Consider the following 24,389-nt stretch of genomic DNA (forward strand, 5'->3'; position numbering starts at 1 on the left):
CTTGCTATTCTCTCTGCCAGAAATGCCCTCCTATCTCTGAAAAATATATATATTTTTTTTCTTTATTGATTTCAGAGAGGAAGGAAGAGGGAGAGAGAGATAGAAACATCAATGATGAGAGAGAATCATCGATTGGCTGCCTCCTGCATGCCCCCGACTGGGGATCGAGCCTGCAACCTGGGCATGTGCCCTTGGCTGGAATCAAACCTGGGACCCTTCAGTACACAGGCCGACGTTCTATCCACTGAGCCAAACTGGCTAGGGCTGAAAAAAATATTTTTTAAAGCATCTTTCTTCCTAAAGACTTTCCTGACCTACCTGGCTGGAAGCAATCTTTCATCTCTATGTTCTGTGTGCATCTTACTTTGTTATTGATCTTGATAAATATTATCCTCTTAATGAGACTGTAAGTTTTTTGGAGGCAGGTCCTCTCTAATACATCTTCAAATTACTCATTTACTCAACATAAATGAGAAAAATATGGTCTCTGCCTGGGTTCAAATCTCAGTTTTTCCACTTACTGTCTAGATAACACCTTTGAACATCAGTTTCCTTATCTGTGAAATGGTGATAACATCAACCTCAGTGTTGTGAGCAATTAGATTCATTCCCTATCGCCACAGCTGTTTGACAGTGGATACTCGATAAATGTTTGTTCATCTAAATACCATTGCTCCTTATCAAAAAATGAAAAATTTTTGCCCTAGCTGGTTTGGCTCAGCGGATAAAGCATCGGCCTGCAGACCAAAGGGCCCAGGTTTGATTCCAGTCAAGGGCACGTACCTTGATTGCAAACTCCTCCCCAGCCCAGGCTCTGGTCAGGGCTCATGCAGGAGGTAACCAATCAATGTGTTTCTCTCTCTGTCTTTCCTTCTCTCTTCCACTCTCTCTAAAAATCAATGGAAAAACATCCTTAGGTGAGGATTAACAAAACAAAAAAAAAAAGAAAATTTTTAACACGAATTTATCAAAGATGTAATCATGAGGCAGATGTTCCTATAGTGAAACTGTCTAAATTTCTAAACTTGTAAAATAAACAACAAAAAACACACCTGGTTGTTAAGTAACTATATAAAAACATTTGTATATGATGGGAAGGTCTCTAGTATTTCTTTTGAAGTCTATAATTTTTCAATCCATAATACTATCCACATAAACTGTTATTTTGTTTCTTGGACTTTCCTTTCTGTATTAAAAAAAAAAAAAAGAAGTGTGACTCAGGGTTGTGACTATTTGTTTGTAATTCTTAATGCAGCTCTCCTACCCAACCCATAAATGAAGACAAGTTCATCCTCCATGAGAGACTCTGTACAGCAGTACAAGACAAACACACAGAAAAATACCTAAGTCCCCACTTTTCATTCTGTGGTTGTGTGAAGAGAGAGGAAGACTAATCAAAGTAACACTTCCTTTCCTACAGGGTCTCCCCCTGGGCAACAGGGCAACAGCAGCTGCTGGGTTCAGAGCCCAGCCAGCTCTACTACTTACTGGGAAGTTCTGGACATGTCACTTTATCTTTCTGTGCTACTGTCCTCCTCATGTAAAATAAAGCTAATAATAGTACTATTCATGGGGATATTAAATGATTCAAACCCACAAAGCGTCAGGACAGTACCTGACAGTAAGCACCCAATGGTAATTCCTGTTACAAAGCTTGTATTTCCTAGCCCAGTTCCATAAACCATACTGGGGTGGGGCCCCCAGAAGGAGGAAAGAAATCTCCTGAGCTATCTGAGCAGTGACTGCTGAGCAGAGGGGATGCTTCTCAACTTCTAAGAATCTCTGGTTTTAAAGCATATCAACAGCCTCCATCAACCATCAGTGTAATATTCAGTCCCAGGCCGTCTCCCCTCCTCTTTGACAAATCACTAACTCTTCCTGATTCAGGACTCAAGTTCAGACAGGCCTTCCTTCAGAAAGTATTCAATGTGATCCAAGAGGCGGAGATGAAGTAGAATATCAGAAATGGGAAAGGGCCATTAAAGAAAAAATTAACCAGGTTGGAAATACAAAACATTTAAGGAATCATTCCTGAATTACATGTACTTTTCTGCTCCTCTTCCCCACTGGCTCTGGCTAAATGAGAGAAAGGAGACTAGTGTCTACATGCCAGGCACTGTACTGAGTGCTTTACATATACCACTTCCTGTGATCTTTACAACAACCCTCTGAGACCCACTAGTGTGAAAATAGGAAGAGGTTAAGTAAAGTGACTTTAGTGTATTGATGAACTGATTCTAAATCCAGGTCTCTTTTCCTGCAAAACAGATGCTATTTCCACCCCAGCACACTGTCTACAATTACTCGGCCCTCTTCGAGTGAGACCTGAACCAAAGATCTAAAGATACACCAAAGATCTCCTGATAAAGATAAATGTATCTTTATTTGTCTGTAATTATTTCACTCTCTCTACATTTCATCAACTATATACTATTTTCCTTTGCAGTTTTACTAAGATGTGAGCTACTGAAATCCCTACCATTTCTTGATATTAAACAGATCTCTCTCCAAATAACAGAATATATACCAGCAAATAACTGTTCATTACACACACATCAGTAAGTATCTAACTCATCTTCCCATCACAAGGAGAAAATGAATCGGGATACATTATATACAGGAAGGTAGCTAAATCCAGCTATATATAACAAGGAGGGGATGCTGCAGAACAGTCAGAGAAAAACCAATAAGCTTTCTTTGCTGCCCAAGGCCAGCAGTTATGTGGCAATGATCGCTGGGTTTGATAACTGTCTCTGACAGATAGGTTTTCATGCATTTAGAAATAAATCCAAGGTCAGCTTGGGTTGGTTAATTGCTTTTTCCAAAATACATTTAGGTTAATATAAGAGGCTTGAGATAAAGCTATATGGTAAACACCAAAAGGTCACTTATTATAGAACATAATCACTGAACTGATAACCAGACTAAGCTAAAGTCTTTTGCTTATCAAACTCTTGTTATTTTTTTGATAAATGTCTGTTGAACACATAAGGTGTTGGATAAAGAAAGACAAGCCATAATCTCTTTTTCTAACAAACTAACAATCAAGCTGGGAAAAATGTTATTTAAATAATCAACTATAAAAAAACTATGGTAAGTGTTACTGTGCAAGCATTCTGAATAAAGGACTCCCACAGGCGTGCAGAGAAGTAATTACTGTCTCCTGGAGCAGTCAAAAAGGTTTTATGGGTTTGTGGGTGTGGGTGTGTTTATGCTGGCAACCACAATAGTGACACCATAAGACATAAAATAAAAGCCTAACATGCTAAGTGCCCAGTCATCTGTTCAACCAATCAAAGCATAATATACTAATGATATGCTAAGGCCACTCAACCTATGATGTGCACTGACCACCAGGGGGCAGTCAGTCAACTGGTCAGCCAGTCGCTATGACATGCACTGACCACCAGGGAGCAGATGCTCTGACCGGTAGGTTAGCTTGCTGCTGGGGTCCGGCCGAATGGGACTGAGCGAGAGAGGCTGGACACGCCCTGGAGCGCTCCTGCAGTCCCTCCCAGGCCCCAATCGTGCACCAGTGGGGTCCCTCGGACCAGCCTGCGCTCTCTCGCAATTTGGGACCCCTCAGGGGATGTCGGAGAGCTGGTTTCGGCCTGATCCCACAGGCCAGGCCGAGGGACCCCTCTGGTGTACGAATTCATGCACCAGGCCTCTAGCAAGACATAAACCTGGCCTCAGAAAAAAACACAGAAATAAGGCAGTAGTACACAGCAAAGTCCAAGAATGGAACAGTGTATGTTGTGGCAGAAATGTATATCAAAGGACTGCAAAACTCAAATGCTTTCAAGGTTCAAATGATTGTCAAAATGTATGAAAGCAAACCTAGTAAGTAGCAACTGACACTCTCCCTCAGTGTCTGAAGAACATGAGGAGGTTGTAGTAAAGCTTGGAACAAGCTTCCCTAGTCAAGAAAAGCAGAGGCTGTGAGCCCCAGCCAGTTGGCACCATGGAGAAATTTATGCACTGAAGCCTTCTGATTTTTTAAGTGAAGATAGAAATGCAGATTTCCATGCTAATTTTAAAAGTTCATCCTGATTTTAAGTGTTTACCTAATTAAAAATAATTTTTAAAAGCCCTAGCCAGTTTGGCTCAGTGGATAGAGCATCAGCCTACGGACTGAAGGGTCCCAGGTTCGATTACGGTCAAGGGCACATGCCCAGGTTGCGGGCTTGATCCCCAGTAGGGGACATGCAGGAGGCAGCCAATCAATGATTCTCTCTCATCACTGATGTTTCTATCTCTGTCCCTCTCCCTTCCTCTATGAAATCAATAAAAATATATATTAAAAATAACTTAAAAGCATTATACAAAACAAAATATTTCTGTGGACTGGCTTTAGTTCAAGGGCTGAGAATCTACAACCTCTCATACTGAATGTGAAGTAGGAGAAAAGCTATAAGAAACAGTCTGACGTTTGCTCAAAAAATTTAAAAAGAAACTGCCATTTGACCCAGTGATCCCACATGTAGGAATATGCCCTAAGAAGCCAGAAACACCAATCACAAAGAATATATGCACCCCTATGTTCATAGCAGTGTTATTTACAATAGCTAAGATTTGGAAACAGCCCAAGTGCCTATTGATAGATGAACAGATTAAAAAACTATGGTACATTTACACAATGGAATACTATGCAGCTGTGAAAAAAGAAGGATCTCTTACCCTCTGAGACAGCATAGAGAGACCTGGAGTGTATTAAGCTAAGCAAAATAAGCCAGTCAGATAAAGACATGTATCACATAATCTCACTTATATGTGGAATCTAATGAACAAAACAAACTGATGAACAAAAATAGATCCAGTGACACTGAAGCGTGCAACAGGCTGATGTACTTCAGAGCGGGGGGGGGGGGGGGGGGAATTAACCAATGAACTTATATGCATATATGCACAGCTCATGGACAGACAATAATGCGGGGAAGGCTTGGAGAGGGGACGGGAGCACAGTGGAGGGGGTCAACGGGAGGGAAAAAGTGTGATATCTGTAATACTTTCAACAATAAAGATATATATATAGGGAGAGGGAGAGAGAGATAGAAACATCATTTTTTTTTAAAGGAAAGGTTGGTAATGTAGGCTGGGGACAGATTGTGAAGGCCCTTAAATACCAAGCCAACTCTATTGACAATGTAGACAGCATGAACGTGAAATGAGATGTGTTGTTTGTGACACTGGCTAATGGTATGGACATGGATTACAAAATAGCGATTGAAAATGGGGTAGACCAGCTATGAGGTAATAACACTTGTCCAGATGAGGAATAAGAATTGAAGAGCTGATGATGGCTTTTAAAAAAAATAGCACAATAATGGAACAGAAATGGTGAGAAAGAGGGGAGAGCAAAAGATGATGATGGAATGGCACACATGGAAATGGTCAAAGTGTGGGGCAGAGCTCTGCTCAGTTAAGACTCCAATGCTGTGGACTTCTCTTTTGCTTGTTTTTGTCATGGATTTCTTAAAAATCAGAATTACAGTATCATTTCCCTCCCAAACCAAATATGGCTATAATTGCATCAGATTTTTTAAAAAAAATATCAGTCTCCAAGCAATTAAACAGAGATGCTGTGATGGTTATCTTAGCTAAACCATGGTTAAACTTGCCAGGTTATGAGTAAATTAAACGTTATTTCTGAGTGTGTCTGTGAGGGTGTTTCCAGACAAGATTAGCATTGGTAGATACAGTAGATTGCCCTCCATAATTAGGGTAAGCATCATCCAATCTGTTGAAGGCCCACCTAGGACATGAAAAGAAAGAAGGAGGAATTCATCCCTGTTTTTTGCTTCCTGTCTGTCTGCTTGAGTTAGGACTTCTCATCTTTCCCTGCCTCTGGACTGATTGAAACACTGGCTCGCTGGTTCTCAGGTCTTCAGACTCAAACTAAGTCATATTGCTGGCTTTCTTGGGTCCCCACCTTGCAGAAAGTAGATGGTGGGACTTCTTAGCCTCCATAAAAACATGCAAGCCAATTTGTCATAATAAATCTCCTTGTATACATGTAATTTTCAGCTGGTTGTTTCTCTGAAGAACCCTAATACAGATAGATGCTTTCCAAAGATCTAAGGAATTCAGCACATTAATGAGAGCATGAATTCAGTTTGATTAAAAAGAAAAAAAAATGTATCCCAAGAATAAAGGTAACCTTCATTTATAGAACACATTCTTAGGGGATGCCTACCTAGGGTTTTGGCATGATCAATCACACAAACACTGACATTTCTGAAATTGTTCAGAAATTGTCCAGTTTCTTCACTTGTTCTTATTTGTATATTTTCTTTAAAAAGTTTTCACAGCATTTTCATGAAATAACTTTTTCCAAACAATTTTTGCTTTTACTTAACAAGATTTACCTCTGTATTCTAATTGCTTCGGTTCATAAGTTTGGTAAAAGACTCGTATGTTAGTCAGGATTTTCACATATCTTTTCCTGCCAAATCAGAAATTCGCTTCCATATTTTTACTGACAATGATACACAACCTGAGTTGTACGTACAACACTAAATTGTGCTGTCCCTACACACGAAAACAGTGAAACTGAGAACTGCTTCCATAAGGATGCAGGTTAGATGGAATCAAGCTCTATAAACATGTGAAGCTGCATCAGCACTCAGAGCTTAGATGCCAGCTATTCTTGTGAGTGCATTTAACCATATCATCTTTTGCCCGGGTCCTCCTGGGCCTATCACAACTAAAACTACATGATGAGGAGATTTAGCAAAGCCAACTGTGCAGTGTCCATAAATGCAAGAAACAGAGACAGGAAAAGACCTGGAAGGGCTACAAAGAGAAGGCAGGTTGGGCTAGCACACATGAATACACAAAAATCAATTATCTGAAACAAAAATAGACTTTGACATTTTAAAATGTACATTGTCTTTTCTACAAGAGTATCATTCTGCCACCCTGCCCCAAGTTAGTTATGTATTGATTCAATTATACATTTCTGTGTGCCAGAAAACACATATAGCTGTTTGGCAAAAAATAACTTAATGGATTCATAGGGTGTTACTTTGTGCCTTAATGATATTAAAACCTACTATAGAGTGATGAAATGGAGGAGAGGCTCTAACAATACAAAAATCCTTACCTTTAAGCTATGCTTAAACTTATACCTTTAAGTTGATGCCACAAACATAAACTATATCATAAACTTGGGCATAGCCTTTGAACTAAGTTTATATACAAACAAAAATATATACTATATAATAAAAGTCTAATATGCTAAGTCCAGTCATCTGTTCAACCAATTAAAGCGTAATATGCTAATGATATGCTAAGGATGCTCAACCGCCTGCTATGATGTGCACTGACCACCAGGGGGCAGATGCTCCGACCAGTAGTTTAGCTTGCTGCTGGGGTTTGGCCAATCCAGAATGAGCAAGAAGGGCCAGACACGCCCTGGAGCCCTACTGCAGTCCCTCCCCGGCCCTGATTGTGCACCGGTGGGGTCCCTCAGCCTGGCCTGCACCCTCTAGAAATTTGGGACCCCTCAGGGGATGTCGGAGAGCCAGTTTTGGCCCGATCCTGCAGGCCAAATTTGTACACCAGGCCTCTAATATACATTTATTTATATCTATATATATCAGAGGACTAAATAAGTGAAACACAAAATAGAAACTATTTCACACATTAAATAACCTTCAAATCAAACTCCTTTTCTACTGGTCTAAACAGAGATAAGTGCTATTAATCTCTTATGACAGTACTAGTGGCCTGGTGCACGAAATTCGTGCACATTAAAAGGGAATTAATTAGAGGAAATATTTAATATTTCTACTTGCCCTTTCTCTGTAATAGAAGTGTCAGAGATGAAAGAAAATTAGTAAAATGTCTATGAAAATCTTCCTCCTGTCAGAGTCTGGGGCATGCCGCGGGACCCAGAGTCAAGTCCCCACCCACCTGCGTGCACCTTGAAATTACACAAGACCCAGACCCGGCCAGCCCCACACCCGTCAAGCCCTGCCGGGCGGGGGCACAGCCTCGGGTCCCCTGGCCCGGTGCCATGCAGGGGGTGCAGCCTCAGGTCCCCTGTCAAGCCCCACCGGGTGGTGGGGGGGGGCACAGCCTCAGGTCCCCCATCAAGCCCCACCAGGTGGGGGGGTGCAGCCTCAGGTCCCCCGTCAAGCCCCACCAGGTGGGGGGGGTGCAGCCTCAGGTCCTCCAGCCCGGTGCCATGATGGGGAGCACGGCCTGAGGTACCCTGGTCCAGTGCCAGGGCAGGGTGCATGGCCTGAGGTCCCCCATCAAGCCCCACCAGGAGGGGGGGGGTGCAGCCTCAGGTCCCCCACCCCGGCCAGGTGCCCGCAGCCTCAGGTCCCTGCTGATCACTTGTTATGGCTCATTACGGGAACCCCGCCTCCGCTGTGGGCGCAACCATCTTGTGTTATGGGAACCCTGCCGCTGCTGTGGGTGCAGCCGTCCTGTGATGGCGTGACAGAGTGAGGGTGGATTTGCACATTACCTCTTTATTATATAGGGTGTTAAGGACAATGCTGAAAGGAATATAAGTAAATTGCTATGTAACATCTTTGGTAACACTCCACAGATTGTTTTTCACTCACTATAAGCTTCTTGAGTAAAGAGAACATATATTATTCATCTTTTTGTCTCCTACACTACTTAGAACAGCTTCTGATATGAGTAGGCCCTTGGTAATGGCTACCAAGCTGATAATGAAAATTCCCTATGAAACAAAGTTCTTATTCAAACTTAGCCACCAAGCATATTGAGTACTTTTAAAGGTACTGATATAATGTGGGGAGGGGCAGGAGCTTTACAAAAACAATCTTGGTTTAGTACTCTCCAAAAAAGGGAGCCCTTAGGTCTTACTTTTACTGAAAAGTAAACAGAATTTGTGTGCATGGAGGCTAAATATCACCTATAGCGGGAAACTAAGAAAATAAACCAGGTGGAATGAGTAGGGATTGTCTGATGCAGCAAAGAGGAGCAGAAGTGAATGCTGGGATGGTTTTCTTTTGATCATATCAGCATAGGAAAAGGACACAGAGGGCTTGAGCTCAACTGGGTTTCACAGTGTAACAAATCACAATACAACTACCACCATGATGCCTCCATTATCTCATTTGGATTGCTACTAAAATGAGTTCTATTGTTTATACTAGAGGCCCAGTGCACAAAATTCGTGTACGGAGGGGTTTGTGGCGGGAGTGGTCCCTCAGCACAACCTGCACCCTCTCCAATCCAGGAGCCCTCAGGGGGTGTCCTACTGATGGCTTAGGCCCGCAGTCTGGCCTCCCTCTGTGGGAGGCAACTGAGCTGATCAGGGGAAGGCACCGCCCCCATCACCCTGCTGCTGCTGCCATTGCCGGCCGCCAAGGTGTTTTCATCAACACGGACTCCAGTCCCTTCACCACAAAAAAATGACAACTTTCTTAGGCATTTTCAAGATGTCTCTTTCATAGGATATGACATTTCTGTCTTTCTTTTTTTTTTTTTTATCCTCACCTGAGGATATTTTTCCATTGATTTTTAGAGAGCATGGAAGAGAGAGGGAAAAACAGAAACATCAATGTGAGAGGGACACTTTGATTGACTGCCTCCTGCATGAGCCCTGACTTTGCCCTTGGCCAGGAAGGAGCCTGCAACCTAGGTACATGCCCTTGACCAGAATCGAACCCGGACCCTGTGGTCCGCAGGCCGAGGCTCTATCCACTAAGCCAAACCAGCTAGGGCAGGATATGACATTTCTTAGCCCCTCCAGCAGCGGACCTTCATTTTTTTCCTCCAGAAGTGAGGTGGAAAACCCCTAGATCACCTTCTTAGATTCTTATTACGCAATTTACCAAGAACACTGCGAGTGGCGTACCGGGAGCTTAGTGAATGAGCGGTCAGAAAAGGTGTTTCCTCTGCAGCTCACACACAGAGGCGGGACTGCTGGCGCACCCAGGCTGGCAGGCCCTTCCTTTTCCCTGTGGGCCTCCTCACCGCAGGGCTGCTGGCAAGCCTGTTCTCTGCTTTCTGCAGGCCTGTCTGCTCGCCGCTGTGGCCCATAGGCAAGTCCTGCTCCCTGTCCTCTGCGGGCCTGCCTGCTCACCGCCGCTGCCATGGCCCGCAGGCAGGCCCTGCTCCCTGGTCTGCGGGCCTGCACCATCTGTGGCTTGCCTCACCGGGCAGCAGTCCCTTCCCGCCCACCCACGCACACAGCCTTTGTGACTGTTACGGAGTCCTGGCTAATTTGCATATTACCTCTTTTTATTTATTTATACACACACACACACACACACACACACACACACACACACACACAGAATAGCACTAAAGGATTAGAAACCAGAGAATCTGAGCTGGTAGCAACCGCAGTCCTCTTCTTTTTGGTCACAGAATACCTTCTTCAAATACAATTTAATAAATGACCCCTCTGTATTAAAAAAGATAAATCAGAATTGCTCGATTTGCTACTCGGTTTTCAGTAGGTGGCTTGGCACCCTGCTTGAGGCACCTCCCATAGAATCACTATGGATGTAAAATTTGAAAACTACTGATGAGTTCAAACTCCTCACTTTTCCGAGGTTACACACCTGCCCGGGCAATGAATGAAAGAGGCAGAACTAGAATCCAGCAATGCCAGCACCCAGAGAGGGTTCTTCCCACTATATTCCATGCTGCTTCCAAAACACAAAGGAAGATGACAGAGTTCATACTTACCATCTTTGTTCAGCCACTGCTTTCTTGTTCTGTACAAAATGAGCTTGTTGTGGACATACGGTAAAAGGAACTTGACACACCAGCTCTCCACACCAAGTTTGTTTTCAACCAGGACTATGGGGCTCCGGTTATACCTAGCTTCAGGACATGGGATCAGGCCAATTTCATCTCTTAATATGTAAAACATAAAAAACAATTAAAAATAAGAATACTACCTTTTCAATCCTGCAGAGCATTTTTAAAAATCCACTAATTCCTATTTCTTAAAAGTATTATTTAGCTCACCTACTGGATTGGTAGAAATTTTTTAAAACCACCAGATTTTGAATATTGGCAACAGTACAGGAAAATTAGTATGCTATAATCCCTGTTGATTGGAATAAAAATCAGTCTAATCTTTGAATGGAAACCTGAAAATCTTTCAAAATTTTAAATATACATACTCTTTGACCCATGATTCCACTGCTCAGAAATTATACTGTACCAAATTTTTTGAACGGGATGTTGACTGCAACAACACTGGAAATAATCTAAATGTGTATGAATATAAGACTAGTAAAATATATATGGTTTATCCATGTAGTAAGAGGTGTAAAAAAATGAGGTAGATATGCATATGTTGGTATGAAAAAGGTGCCAAGATCTATGAAAAAGCAAAATGACAAATATAGTGTATACCATAAAGCCTTCTGTGTAATTTTTTAAAAGAGCTATATATGCATTAAAATTTTTCTTGGAAAGATACCAAGAAACTTTTGGGGTGATAAAGGATTTTATTTTTGTACAGTTTAAATTTTCTAATCACTTGTATATATTACTTCTATCTTTTTAAAAATGTGAACAAATGTACTTATGCTTGCCTGCTAATAAATGTATGTGGAATGGAAACAAATTATCAGTAAAACTTATTTTGTCATTGAGATTGTGGACCATATTTTATGTTCTTTATAATCCTTTAAGCTTAAAAAAACAACAACACACACACACTAGTAAATGTTAAAACACAAAATACATCTCAGAATTTGATCATTTTCATCAAAGGCATCAAAGTGGATTCCTGAATCCACTTCAACTCAAGTTGAAAATCTATGTTACAGGCCAAGATTTAGTAAACAATATGTAAGGCAGTTGATTTACACAGTAAATGAACCAGCAAACATAATGTTTCTGCAAAGCCTGCACACATGCTTTTCAAGTAAGGAAATTACCTTCTTGCTTACATGAAACATTCCTTCTCAAAGAGTATGCCCTTCCCTTAATTAATGAATAGCTAATAAATTTTTTTTAATAAAAGCAGCTAACAAATAATAACATTTTTAGACTATCTAAATAGATTTTTCAGATGTTCTTTAAAAAAAAAACTGGTTTTCAGAGCTTGTGTATTACATTATCTATTCTGTCCCTGGGGTTCTCCTGCCAAGAAGACAGTAGTTTCATAGATGAAAGAGGAGGAAACATGTCTAATTATAGGTTATAAGAAAAGCCCTCTTTTTTTGTTATGCCATCAATACAAATTGGTGGGAGGCCGTGGAACACAAAATCCTTCCTAGAAACTCTAAACAGAATAGTTCAAAGGTGACCTGGTTTCTACTGATCACTTCATTAGTGACACAGGGATATATATTAATAAAAAAGGGTACTCTAAGGGTTGCAAGTCTCTAACCATTCTTTCAAGCTAACTTAACTTGTAAATATATTTTAAGACCTAAGGCTTTTGTCCTGACAACTAGCTCAGTTGGTTCAGAGGTGTTCAATACACCATGTCAATACTATCTAAACATTTTATGAGTACTACTCTAATGTACTGGCTGCTGTGCTAGATTCTGAAAATGCAAAAATGAACAAGGTGGTCCCAGATTTCACAGAGCTGATGCTTTTGCTGGGGAGTTGTTTCAGTATTTACACTAATAAAAGAGAAAGATGCAAATTGACCGTACCTTCATGACACCTCACCAGCCAATCCGGAGTATGCAACTTAACCCAACAAAGATGGCGAGTTAATTTGCATATGCAGGCGCCAAGTGGCCGGGTGCAGGGCGGGACTGCCCCAGCCGCTCCGGGCCTCTGGGCAGCGTGGGAAGGCGGAAAGGCGGCTCCAGGCCAGAGCAAAGGCAGTGCCAGCAGCCAGGGGAAGGAAGGCACAGTCTTACACGAATCTTCGTGCAGCGAGCGTCTAGTCTATAATAAAATGTTACCACTTTGTCATTCTAGTAATATAAATAAAATTCTGTAGGAATAATTAACCAATGCTGAGAGATCATCTGAGGGAGGTCAACGTCCAGTACATTGTTTTTGCATTTGTATTTGGTGATAGGACAACTAGCCACATCTAGATCTATACCTGATTAATATATGTCAGAATCTCTGATATTTTCTGGTGTTCAGGTTTTACTATATAAAGTAGATCATTTAATAACTAGAATAATAGTAAAAAACAGCCCTGACTGGTTTGGCTCAGTAGATAGAGCGTCGGCCTGTGGACTGAAAGGTCCCAGGTTCGATTCCGGTAAAGGGCATGTACCTTGGTTGTGGGCACATCCCCAGTAGGGGGTGTGCAGGAGGCAGCTGATCGATGTTTCTCTCTCATCGATGTTTCTCACTCTCTATCTCTCTCCCTTCCTCTCTGTAAGAAATCAATAAAATATATTTTTTAAAAAATAGTAAAAAACAAAAACAACCTCAGTTCAATTATTTCGGAAAGTTTGTTCTGAGGTCTAATAATCACTTACAACACTGCCAAGAACTGCAAAAGTCAACAATATGAATGTTGGAGTAACAAAAATAAAAGAATCCTAGCTTCTGGGTACAGCCTGGTGGTTTGTTTTGTTGTTTTGTTTTGTTTTTGTTTTTTTTTGGGGGGGGGGGTGAGGGGGGGGGAGAGATGGGTTTTTATTACTTAAAATTCACAATATAAAAAACCAAAACCCTGCCTTGCTCACTATTTATACCCCAAATAAAATGCCCAACTACATGTACCTAAATGACAGAACAGAGCCATCTGCACACATACAAAAAAACTGCACATTGTTTTAATTGGCTACTGCACTTCCAAGCAATAATTAAAAAACTAAGAATACCTTGGATACAGTAGGTGCTCAGTAACTGCTACTGAAAGGTTGATTATCCTTGCACTTTGGTGATAATACTCAAAATAAATAAAGTTCAAGAGCATCACTTCTCGATTCTGCAAGAAAACCTAACCACTGATTTCCTTCTAAGGCAGTGGGCTCAACTCCTAGCTCTGTCAATGTGATATATAGAGCATGTCACTTGGTCTCTGTAGATCTCATTTTCCTAACTTTTAAAATGTGGAATTACATTATATGTCTACGTAAAGGCAATGGGCTGCTAGGTCTCCTCTTATCCAACTTTCAAATTTTAAGACCTGGCAGCTTTTCTCAAGTAAGAATGAGAACTGTCATATCAGGAAATGTAAAGCACTAGAAAATAAAAAAGTCCAAATTAAAAGAGAGGCAGTAATATATAGCGACAAAAGCACTTGATCTTCTGAGGTCCAGATCTCTATTCTACCACTGACAGCCAATGTGAACTGAGTAAGTCACTTGGCCATCAGTATCCTCATCTGAAATACAGAAATAATACTTTCCCTGCCTATTATAAAGAGCAAATAATACATTGTAAAGAAATGTGGTTGCCCTAGCTGGTTTGGCTCAGTGGATAGACTGTTGGCCTGCAGACTGAAGGGTTCTGAGTTCAGTTCTGACCAAGGCCACATACCCGGGGTTGTGGTCTTGATTCCCAGTAGGGGGCGTGCAAGAGGCAGTAGATCAATGATTTTCTCTCATAATTGCTTTTTCTATCTTTCTTCCTCTCCCTTCCTCTCTGAAATCAATAAAAATACATATTTTTTAAAATGTGGTAACCTGTAAAGTGCTCAATCCTCACATCTACGTTTCTCGTCTCTCTCCCTCCTTTCCACTCTCTCTAAAAATCAATGGAAAAATATCCTCAGGTGAGGATTAAAAAAAAAAAAAAAGTGCCTGAGGTCAAACTGGGAAGTTCCTTGCTTAACAGATACTGATAAAGTGAGGAAAAGAATGTTAAGCTTTTACCGAGTTATTTGACCCTAAAATACAGTGCTTTGCTGCTTCCTAAAAATATAACAAGTACTTTAGGCAGATAGGTAGGTCAGTAAGCTTCCAAATAACAGTGTGCGTGACTTCAGACTTCTATGTCTAGTCCCTTAGGTCATAGTCCACTTTTTTCCCCCCAGACAATTTGGGATTCCAGAATCATTTTAAAATTGGAAGGGACCTCATTTGTCTAGTCTCTCATTTTATCAGATGAGGAAACTGAGGTCCAATAAGGTCAATAGGATTTACCCAAGGTCATTTTGGCCAGTGGCTAAATTAAAAATTGGGACTTCCTTTTCAGAGGGAAGGCAGGTGAGGGAGGGTGGGTGGGTAGGTAGGTGGGAAGAAAACTTGTAATGAATGCATACATGAATAATACATCAACACACACAATAGGGTGGTGAAGGCCTGGGGCAGGAGTGGGGGTCGGGCTAGAAGGGGTCAATGGGGAAAAAAGGAGGACATATATAATACTTTCAACAATAAAGATTAAAAAAAATTAGGACTTCCTAATATTTAGCTCCAAATCCTTGTAGCCACAGGAAAGTGAAAGCAAGCAGGATTTATATTAATTCCTTCTAGATTTCCGGTATTTGAATTCTAAATTTCTACTCAAGAAAAGTTGGGAAACTCAGGGAAAAAACAGCTAAAAGTCACCTGCCAGCCCTCTACCACTGTTATATTTGGGCATGTGACCTTTTTTTCTAAATATTTTATAAAGTGAGATTATATTGGACATACTCCTATAATCCTTTTTAAAAATTTAATTCACAGTAATAACTTTCCTACTAATTAATATATATTTAATGGTTGCACTGAATGTGCTATAAATACAAAATACATCTCCAGTTATTTCCTTATGAAATGTCTTAGAAATTTTTGAGTTTTTCACTGCCAGCAAATTTCATTCCTTTATATTTATAGGTTTCTAGAAATTGAGATTCCTGTTAAATTGAGATTTAACAAGGATATCTGCATTACCAAGGTAATAGGATTTTTAGAGTTGTTAATATTTAGGATGATAATCAAGTTCTAATCTTTTTAAAGAGATACCACAATGCTCACTTTTTAGGTTACTTTCGAGCGCTGAATGTCCCACCACATTTACTTAAAAAGACTGGTATGTCTCTCTGAGTGCTTCACTTCGCAATGGGGATCCAGTGCCTTCCAGATGAAGTTCAATGTTCACATAACACTAATATTGACTTTGATCCTCATGTTTAGACAGTGTCTCTTATCTATACTTTTCAGAAATATCATCCATCAACTGGAGTAGGCCCATTTATTTTTCACAAAATATTGACCAGCTTCCCTTCAAGAGGGAAGGATGGTCCCCAAATACTAAAACCAAACCCTGCAATGTGGAGTGATAAACAGAAAACAGCCCAAGGATACAGGACAAATCTTTTAAATCTAACATTTCATTTTTGTTTCTCTTCAAACTGGAATTTTTTTAAGAATGACCAAAGGGAAAGTTAGCAAATCTTCTAAAGGAACTGACTTTGTATATCACTGAAATTATATTACTGACCTTACGCAGAAAACATCTACACAAATTACAACTGTTTATTGAATGTGTATTGTATGCAATATTTTATATCAGGCTTTTCATACACTATTTCATTTATTCTGCACAATAATTTTATAAAGTAGGAATTTTAACCCATTTTAAAAATGAGGAAAGAAACTTGTCTAAGTCTACCCAACTAGTAAATGATAAGCCAAGATTCAAACCCAGGGCTGCCAGACTCCAAACCCAAACATTTTATAACTAACTATACAATTATTTAAATAAACAGATAAAAATCATGTGTAAAGAAGGACTTGTATGCATGGATAATAAGCATAACCAATGGACATAAGACACTGGGGGGGTAGGGGAGGCCAGGGGATTGTTAAGGACGGGGGAAAAAAAGCAGACATATGTAATACTCTTTGTAATACTTTAAGCAATAAAACAATAAAAAAAATCATGTGTAAGAAGACAAGAGACTCTCTGGTTTCTGATTCTTCAGTTAAATTTGCAGACAGACAATCTAAAACTGCCTTCATTAGTACTACCTTCATTGGGCCCTACCCACTACCTAGGAAGGGTGTATTTTCTCTGAGCCAACTTTTATCCATCCCTCATAGCTCAATTTAATTATTTTCTCAGAAAGAGCTATTTTGACCATTTAACCTAAATTAGGCCTCTATCCATGCTTCTTATCCTTTGGGGCTCTTTTCATAATCCCTGTGTTGATTTGTTTAAAGTTCCATTAGGGCAGGGACCATGTGTGGTGTGTTCATCAATCTACACCCTGCTCCTAGTCCTGCAGACCCAGAATTAGCATTGCAAAAAGAAGTGCTCTTTTGCTGAATGCATGCATGGTATGAAAGAAATTAAACCACAGTCAGGATTTCCTACATAATCTGGTCCTACTGTATCTTTTCAATTACATTTGCTATCTGGGTTAGTTTACTGTTCCCTGCGGAGGTCTTTGGCTCCCTGAGATAACTCTTACCTAGTTTTCAAAGTTCAGCTCAAAAACCACCCACCCTAAGGGCCTTGGCCAAGACATTCCATACCCAGCCTCCCTTCTAAAACCCACATAACATTAGCTCACCAGACTGCTAGTCCAGCCTTTATTATAAACCACTTTGCAGGGTTAACTTACTGTTCTTGCAGGAAGGTCTTAGGTCACCATCTACACCTGTACTGTGTAATACAGTAGTCACTAGGAATATGTGACCATTATGTATAAATCAATTAAGATTCAATCAAATTTAAAATTCAGTTCCTCATTTGCATTAGCCACATTTTAAGCACTCAAGCTACATGTGGCTCATAGCTATATTAGACAGAACAGGTATAGAACATTTCTATCATCATAGATATTTCTGTGAGTGTCTTGAGTATAACTGTGTTTTATATTCCTTCCTATTCTACACTGTGAAGATGGTACCTACAGCACCTCGTAAACAGTGAGAGTTCAATAAATATTTAAAAGTAATAAAAAGTAACCTGCTGGAGACCTCTGGCATGATCCCAATTCCATTGTAAACAGTAGCCTTCTGCTTTAGCACAGGCTCCATACATTAATTTACTGTCAGTCCCTGGGTCAAGCCTTCAGTTGTTTTTCCAATAGTAGTCTCTAAGAGTCAACCACAAAAACAACATTCCTATGGTATTTTTCAGTTCATGAAGTGTTCCATATTCACCATTCATATATTTTTTAAGGAGCACAGGGATTCAGGCTAAGCCTAATATTTACCCAGTGGCAACTAAGTGTTACCAGATATTGTGTAAGGTAATTTTCCTGTGTTCTCATCAGCCTCACTAGATCAAGAGGAAACTGAGGCTCAGAGAAGGTAACCTATCCACACCTACCACTAACAAAATCCACATATCAACCACTGTATCTTTCACTGTATCTTTGACTCCTCCTGGCTAGTGATCTCTACAAAGCCAATGGAGTTGATGTTGAGTAATAAAATTGCAATCTATCTTGTGTTTGGAGAAAAAGAAAAACAAAAAGTAAAGAATGAAAACCTTTCTTTTTTAATACTGAAAACTGTAATTAGGTACTAACTTTCAAGGTAAACAATGCTCCCCTCCCCCCTTTAACTAGAAATACAGCCTATTTGGGGGGGAGGGGCTAGATTGGGGAAAGAAGTATAGACAATTTTGAAAAGTCCAAATTATCAGACATTTTAAAGGATGTATAGTAATATCATTGAAGATATTATTATTGCAGGAAATATGTACTAAAATATAGCTGAAGACTATTATTGAACAATGGGTTAAGCTACTTAAGTTTTCAGCCCTATATTATATATCATTATTTCAAATGCCCATCTTATTTCATACTTTTAAATCCTGAATGACCCAAATGCTTAAGCGTAAATTATGCATTCATTGAGTACATTCATGAGATTTCACCATAAGAATATGATTAAAGAAGATATTAAAATCCTTTATAAGTTTCAATAAATGTGATCCAGGAGAATTGGGATGTGTTCCAAACAGCACTGTGTCAATCTGCCAATGAACACTCAATCTGTTTCTTCAAGTATAAAATACCGATGCTTTTCTAATCTACCTCAACGGCAAGAAACTAAGATGATTACTGTACTTATTAGATTAGACTTCTTGCTAACCTGTTATAATCTCAAGAAAAAGAACACCAATGAGGAGGAAACAGGCCCTTCGTTTGTCTGTTTTTTTTTTTTTTTTGATGATGTCTCTCATTTGCCCTAAAGCTCTATTTCTGAAAAGGGGACGGAAAGACTGATATACAAGGCATCAAAGCATTCTTCACAAGGCCCAGTCCCCACTATGGTTACTGCCAAGAAATCATTCCAAACGCTCATTCTCAAAGTGTCGGCAGTCACAAGGGGAAAGGAAGTGGACACTGCCAGAGGCGGCCGGTGCGTTTGGAGGCCAGCAGGGCTTTGTTTTTAATGAGGCACAGATGCAGGTCTCCAACTGTGTGCCACCAGAGAGCAAGGCATCCGAGGGCTTCTCAGCTCTTTTATAAGCATCGCCCGGAAGGAAGAGAAGGCTTCGCGTTGATGTAGGTTTGGCACCTCTTTTAGGCAGAGAGGCTTAAGGGCTTAGACCACTTAAAAAAAGTAACTCGTGTGTTCTAAAGAATAACATATTACACGGAAGAGATAAAGATAACGCAAAACTGGATTCTATGTTTCTTTTGTGGGTGAGGGGTGGGAGAAGGGCTCCACTCCTGCTTCTCCCTCTTTTGTACAATGTAGCTCGCTCGCTCTCTCTCTCCACAGCTTCCTATTCGCTCGCTACAGACAAGCACAAGTGCCAGAAAGAAGATCGTTTCTCCTATCTCCCCAGTGAAACGGAGAGGAAGCAGGGAGACACAGCGTGGCAGTGCTCTGTGTGCTACTTAAACAGGGCAGCAGGGTCTGGATTAAAAATAATAATAATAAACTGGTTCATGTGCTTGCTCCCTGTTACGATGGTTCAGCTAATGCTAAAAGGTGTCGAGGTTTCATCTACTTTCCGTTCGACTCCTCCTGTGCCGACGGACGCTAAACTCTCGAGAATGCTCGGTTCACCTTCAAAACAGAATGTTTCGTCGGAGTCCCTGTGCAACCTTGGGAAGCAGCCTCCACTCCCTCTGGTTAGAAAGCTGAGAGGGGTCCGGGCCCGCTGAGGACCAGCTGATCGGTGACCCCTCCGACCAGCGGCCGGGATGAGCCGCAGCGGAGTTGTGTGTACGCAGCACAGAGACTCGCATCGCGTGTGCGCCCGGGTCCCCTTCCCGATCAGACGGGGGAGGCGGACGCCCGGAGGACGTCTTTCCAGGTTCCTGAACTCCTGGGAAAGGACGGGGGCCGGGGGAGCCGCAGAGCGAAACAAACTCGCTCCCCGTGCTTTTGCGAGGTCACTGGGAGGGACGCTCCCGGCAGCGGCCCCGGGGGCGGAGAGCGGGCCCCGCGGCGGCCGGCGGCGATCCGGCCGCGACCTGGCTCCCTCCCCTGCAGCGAGCGGCGCGCCAGGCCCCGCCGCCCGCGAGTCGCCGCCCGAGGTCGGCTCCGGGCTCGGCCCCGCCCCCCCCGTCCCCGACGACCCCCGGAGACGGCGGCCACGCCGGCGCGCGACTCACATGTGCGGGTTCCTCCGGAAGGCGTTGGTGATGTCCTTCACCACCCGCTGCACCAGCACCGCCACCTCCTCGCTCGTCTCGGCCATGTTGGCGGCCGGGCGGCTCGGGCGCGCCTCCGGGACAGCGCAGCGCGGCCGGCGGGGTTCCGCGGGGAGCGCGCGTGTGCGCCGGTTTGGCGGAGCTCCCGCCTCCGCCCCTGCCGCCGCCGCGGCCGCCGAGAACTTCCGGGTCGTCCGCCGGTGGCCGGGGCGTGGCGCCCGCGGGGACCGGAGCGGCCTGGTGGGTCGGGCCCTGACGTCCTCTCCTGGTCCCTAACAGTTGGTCAGCGTCCCGGAAGATGCTGCAGACTCAGTGGCAGGTCTCGGTCTTACACATTTTATTTTCATTTCTATCCAGTCGGGGCTGCGAGTAAGTGGTCCTCAGGTCATCCCCCGTCCCGGCAACTTCCATTCTGCAGGAGTTGCCAGGTCCCGGGAGTCCCCGAGGGAAGTTTCCTTGCGACTGCAAGTCCTCGTGAGCAGTCAGTACCTTTTGTTTTGTTTTTTGAATATATTTTTTAAAATATATTTTATTGATTTTTTACAGAGAGGGATAGAGAGTTAGAAACATCGATGAGAGAAACATCGATCAGCCGCCTCCTACACACTCTCTACTGGATACGTGCCCGCAACCCAGGTACATGCCCTTGACCGGAATCGAACCTGGGACCCTTCAGTCCGCAGGCCAACGCTCCAGCCACTGAGCCAAACCGGTTAGGGCATGTTTTCTGAATATATTTTATTGCTTTTTTTACAGAGAGGAAGGGAGAGGGATAGAGAGTTAGAAACATCGATGAGAGAAACATCGATCAGCTGCCTCCTGCACACTCCCCACTGGGGATGTGCGCTCAACCAAGGTGCATGCCCTTGACCAGCCAGGTTCCCTTGAGTCCGCAGGCCGAGGCTCTATCCACTGAGCCAAACCGGTCAGGGCACAGTCAGTACCTGTGAGAACTTATTTGCTTTATTTTTCCAGCTGTCGGGAGGAGGCCTTCAGAGGCGCTCCTGGCAGAAGGAGCCCCGATTGGACCTTGTTGGGGGCTTCCTTTTCCTGCGTGCCAATTTCGGCCTCGGAGCAGCCGTCCTCAACCATTAATTTTTAAACAAACTTAACGAATGCATTCAAGGAAGGAATAGGAAAGAAAAGGAAACGTTCTTTGCCAGCTGGATGTAGGAAGTAGGAGTTGAGTACTGAAATATTTTTTTTAGGTTTTCTACGGAGTGTGTGGTGGGCCCTACCTACCTGCCACAAATTCAGCCAACTTTGGATAGAGAAGGTGTGGGAAGAAAAAGTTAGGTTGTTGCCCAGGATGGTTGGTTCTGTATTGAACATCTTGTTTTTTTTCTTGTCATTGCTCCCTGAATAGTACAGTGTAACAACTTTTCATATAGCATTTACATTGTATGAGGCAATAGAAGTAACCTAGAGATGACTTAAAGTCTATGGGAGATGTGCAGTAGACTCAAATACGACTCCACTTTTTCATGAGACTTGAGCACCTGTGGATTTTGGTGTCCTTGGGGATCATAAAATCAATCCCGCCCCTACCAAGAGACAACCGGACTTCATTTTCCGCAAGGTTTGGAGTCCTCTGAACACTGCGTCAGTTTTGGAGTGAGAAAGTCAAGGCCCTGATAGAGTTTGCATTTGTAACTATTTACCTTGCTGCAAATCATTTTTGTGGGGAAAAGAGGATTTCTAGTTAATTTGGATTTTGAAATGCCACAATTCAAACATTATACATCAGATTTTCCTTCATCCTTCAGTTATTTTTACTTAATCCTTGAAGTCTGTATTTTTTAAAACTTTTTTAAAAAGAAAGGCAAGCTTATTCTCTGTTTAATGTAAAGATATGTGGAGCATTTGAAGTAGGGTTGATTATCAAAGAATAATTTTGGGTGCAAAATTGTAACCCGTTGAATGAGAAATGTAAATTAACTATATCCAATAGTCAACGCTCCCTGTAGGTATATTTATAAAGGATAGAACTGCTGTTTAGACATTGGCCATATGTTTTTAATAGAAACGAGCTAGAAGATTCACAAAATTGTAAAAAAGCAAGATGGGACAGGTTTTAGTTTGTAAATCAAACAAATCTTAACCTCCTGACGCTTCTCAGAGGAGGCAGTGCAGTGAGTGAATGTGTGTTTAGATTCCCAAGGCCAAGGACAACTTCAAATATCTTAGTTACTCTAAGAATGTGATACCAGTTCTCAAATGTTTGAGTTAACTGACGACTTCTTTCTCTTCACTTAATCAAAGCCTGGCATCTTTTCCTAATAAAAGTGAAAAAATAAATCCTGACTTCTAGGGGACAGAGCTCAAAGCAGCACACTCAGAAATATACTTTTTTTTCCAAAGACTTTATTTTTTATCTTAAAAATTGATGAATTTTGTATCTCACCCTAATGTATTTGACAGGGGTAAAACCCAAACTTTGTCCCTAAATCCTGATGTAAGATTGATATTCCAGAAAGATAACTCCTCCTTATGGTTCTGTGTATCCCTCCCCACATAACACATACAGGAGCACACACCCTCTTTATGCTCATTTGAAAGGCAAAATCCTTAGAATTGTGTCTCACATCTTCTTCTAAGAGTTAACAAATTGTTTTACTCACTTATTAAGGATCTACTGTATTTATAACTCAAGGTTTTTAGAATTGGAGCATATTAGAACTGATCCAAACCCATACTTTTGCAGAAAAAGAAAGCTGAGGTTGAAAGAAGTTAAGAATTGAAATTCATAATACTTTAGTAATATATAAGATATGATATGATATTTGATAAATTTAGCAAGATTTTCTTGAAGGACTCAAACATGTATGTTCAGGAATCTGCAAAGTACATTTACTGATAATAATGAAAAATTACAAATAGCTTGAATGCCCAACAACAGAGATTGATTAAATTATAATAAATCTATTTGATGAGAAATTGTTTAGTCATAAAAGCACATTCTAGCTAGAAGAATATATTACCAAACTCTTAGGGGGAGGTATATTTATAGGATAATTTTACTTTCTAAGTAATTCAAAGAACAAAATATAATTTTTGTAACTTAAGAAAAGTTTAACATATACTTTTAAAAGTATATGTTAATAAAGATGTGGATATATTTATCTGTTAATTAGCCAATTGTCTCTTATTTTATTTATTTATTTATTTATGTGATTTTAGAGAGAGGAAGGGGGAGAGAGAGAAACATCAATGTGAGAAAGAAACATCCATGTGAAAGAGAAATATCAATCATTTGCTTCCCACATGTGCCCTGATTGGGGATCAAACCCACAACCTGGATATGTGCCCTGATGGGAATCAAACCCACCACCCTTTGGTGTATGGAACAATGCTCTAACCAACTGAGCCATACTGGCCAAAGCAACAATTACTTCATACATATTAATTTTTTTAGAGATGTATTGATTTTAACTTGACCATGCCTCTAATTATTGTTCACATGGCTGTGAATGTGTTTTGACAATCCTTCCACATCTCCCCCTAATCATACTTTTCATATTTTAGAAGACTATTTGATGATAGGGGAAAGGTAGATATGAAATGACAAAAACAAGTACCAAAACAGCATATAAGATAACCCTCATATATACAAAATGAATTGTACACAATCTATAATAATAAAAGTGTAGCCCTAACCAGTTTGGCTCAGCGGATAGAGCATTGGCCTGCAGACTCAAGGGTCCCAGGTTTGATTCCGATCAAGGGCATGTACCTTGGTTGCGGGCACATCCCCAGTGGGGAGTGTACAGGAGGCGCTGATCGATGTTTCTCTCTCATCGATGTTTCTAACTATCCCTCTCCCTTACTCTCTGTAAAAAATCAGTAAAATATATATTTTTAAAAAGTGTAATATGCTATTAGACTGGACAGCCGAACGACCTTCCAGACATTATTTCGGACGTCCTTCTGGACAAAGCCGTGGCAGCGGGGGCCG

At 41.5% G+C, this 24,389-nt stretch overlaps 2 protein-coding genes across 2 annotated transcripts in view; one reads left to right on the forward strand and one right to left on the reverse strand.

Annotated features, from left to right (window-relative positions):
• PTAR1 (protein prenyltransferase alpha subunit repeat containing 1) overlaps positions 1-20,584 on the reverse strand; it is a 43,217-nt gene extending 22,633 nt beyond the window's left edge. The window contains exons 1-2 of the mRNA XM_081103712.1: positions 20,396-20,584; positions 10,684-10,853 (exon numbers count right to left, since the gene is read on the reverse strand). Of these exons, the coding sequence (XP_080959838.1) occupies positions 10,684-10,853; positions 20,396-20,481 (256 nt within the window). The 5' untranslated portion in view covers positions 20,482-20,584. The remainder of the gene's footprint in view (positions 1-10,683; positions 10,854-20,395) is intronic.
• Positions 20,585-20,622: 38 nt separating this feature from the next.
• The window catches only part of CFAP95 (cilia and flagella associated protein 95), a gene marked incomplete at its 5' end in the record, with an annotated part of 82,036 nt that continues 78,269 nt past the window's right edge, over positions 20,623-24,389 (forward strand). Inside the window, one exon of the mRNA XM_081103878.1 lies at positions 20,623-20,753. The remainder of the gene's footprint in view (positions 20,754-24,389) is intronic.

Source organism: Myotis nattereri (assembly GCF_964212035.1).
Source record: "Myotis nattereri genome assembly, chromosome: 12".
Classification (NCBI taxonomy): domain Eukaryota; kingdom Metazoa; phylum Chordata; class Mammalia; order Chiroptera; family Vespertilionidae; genus Myotis; species Myotis nattereri.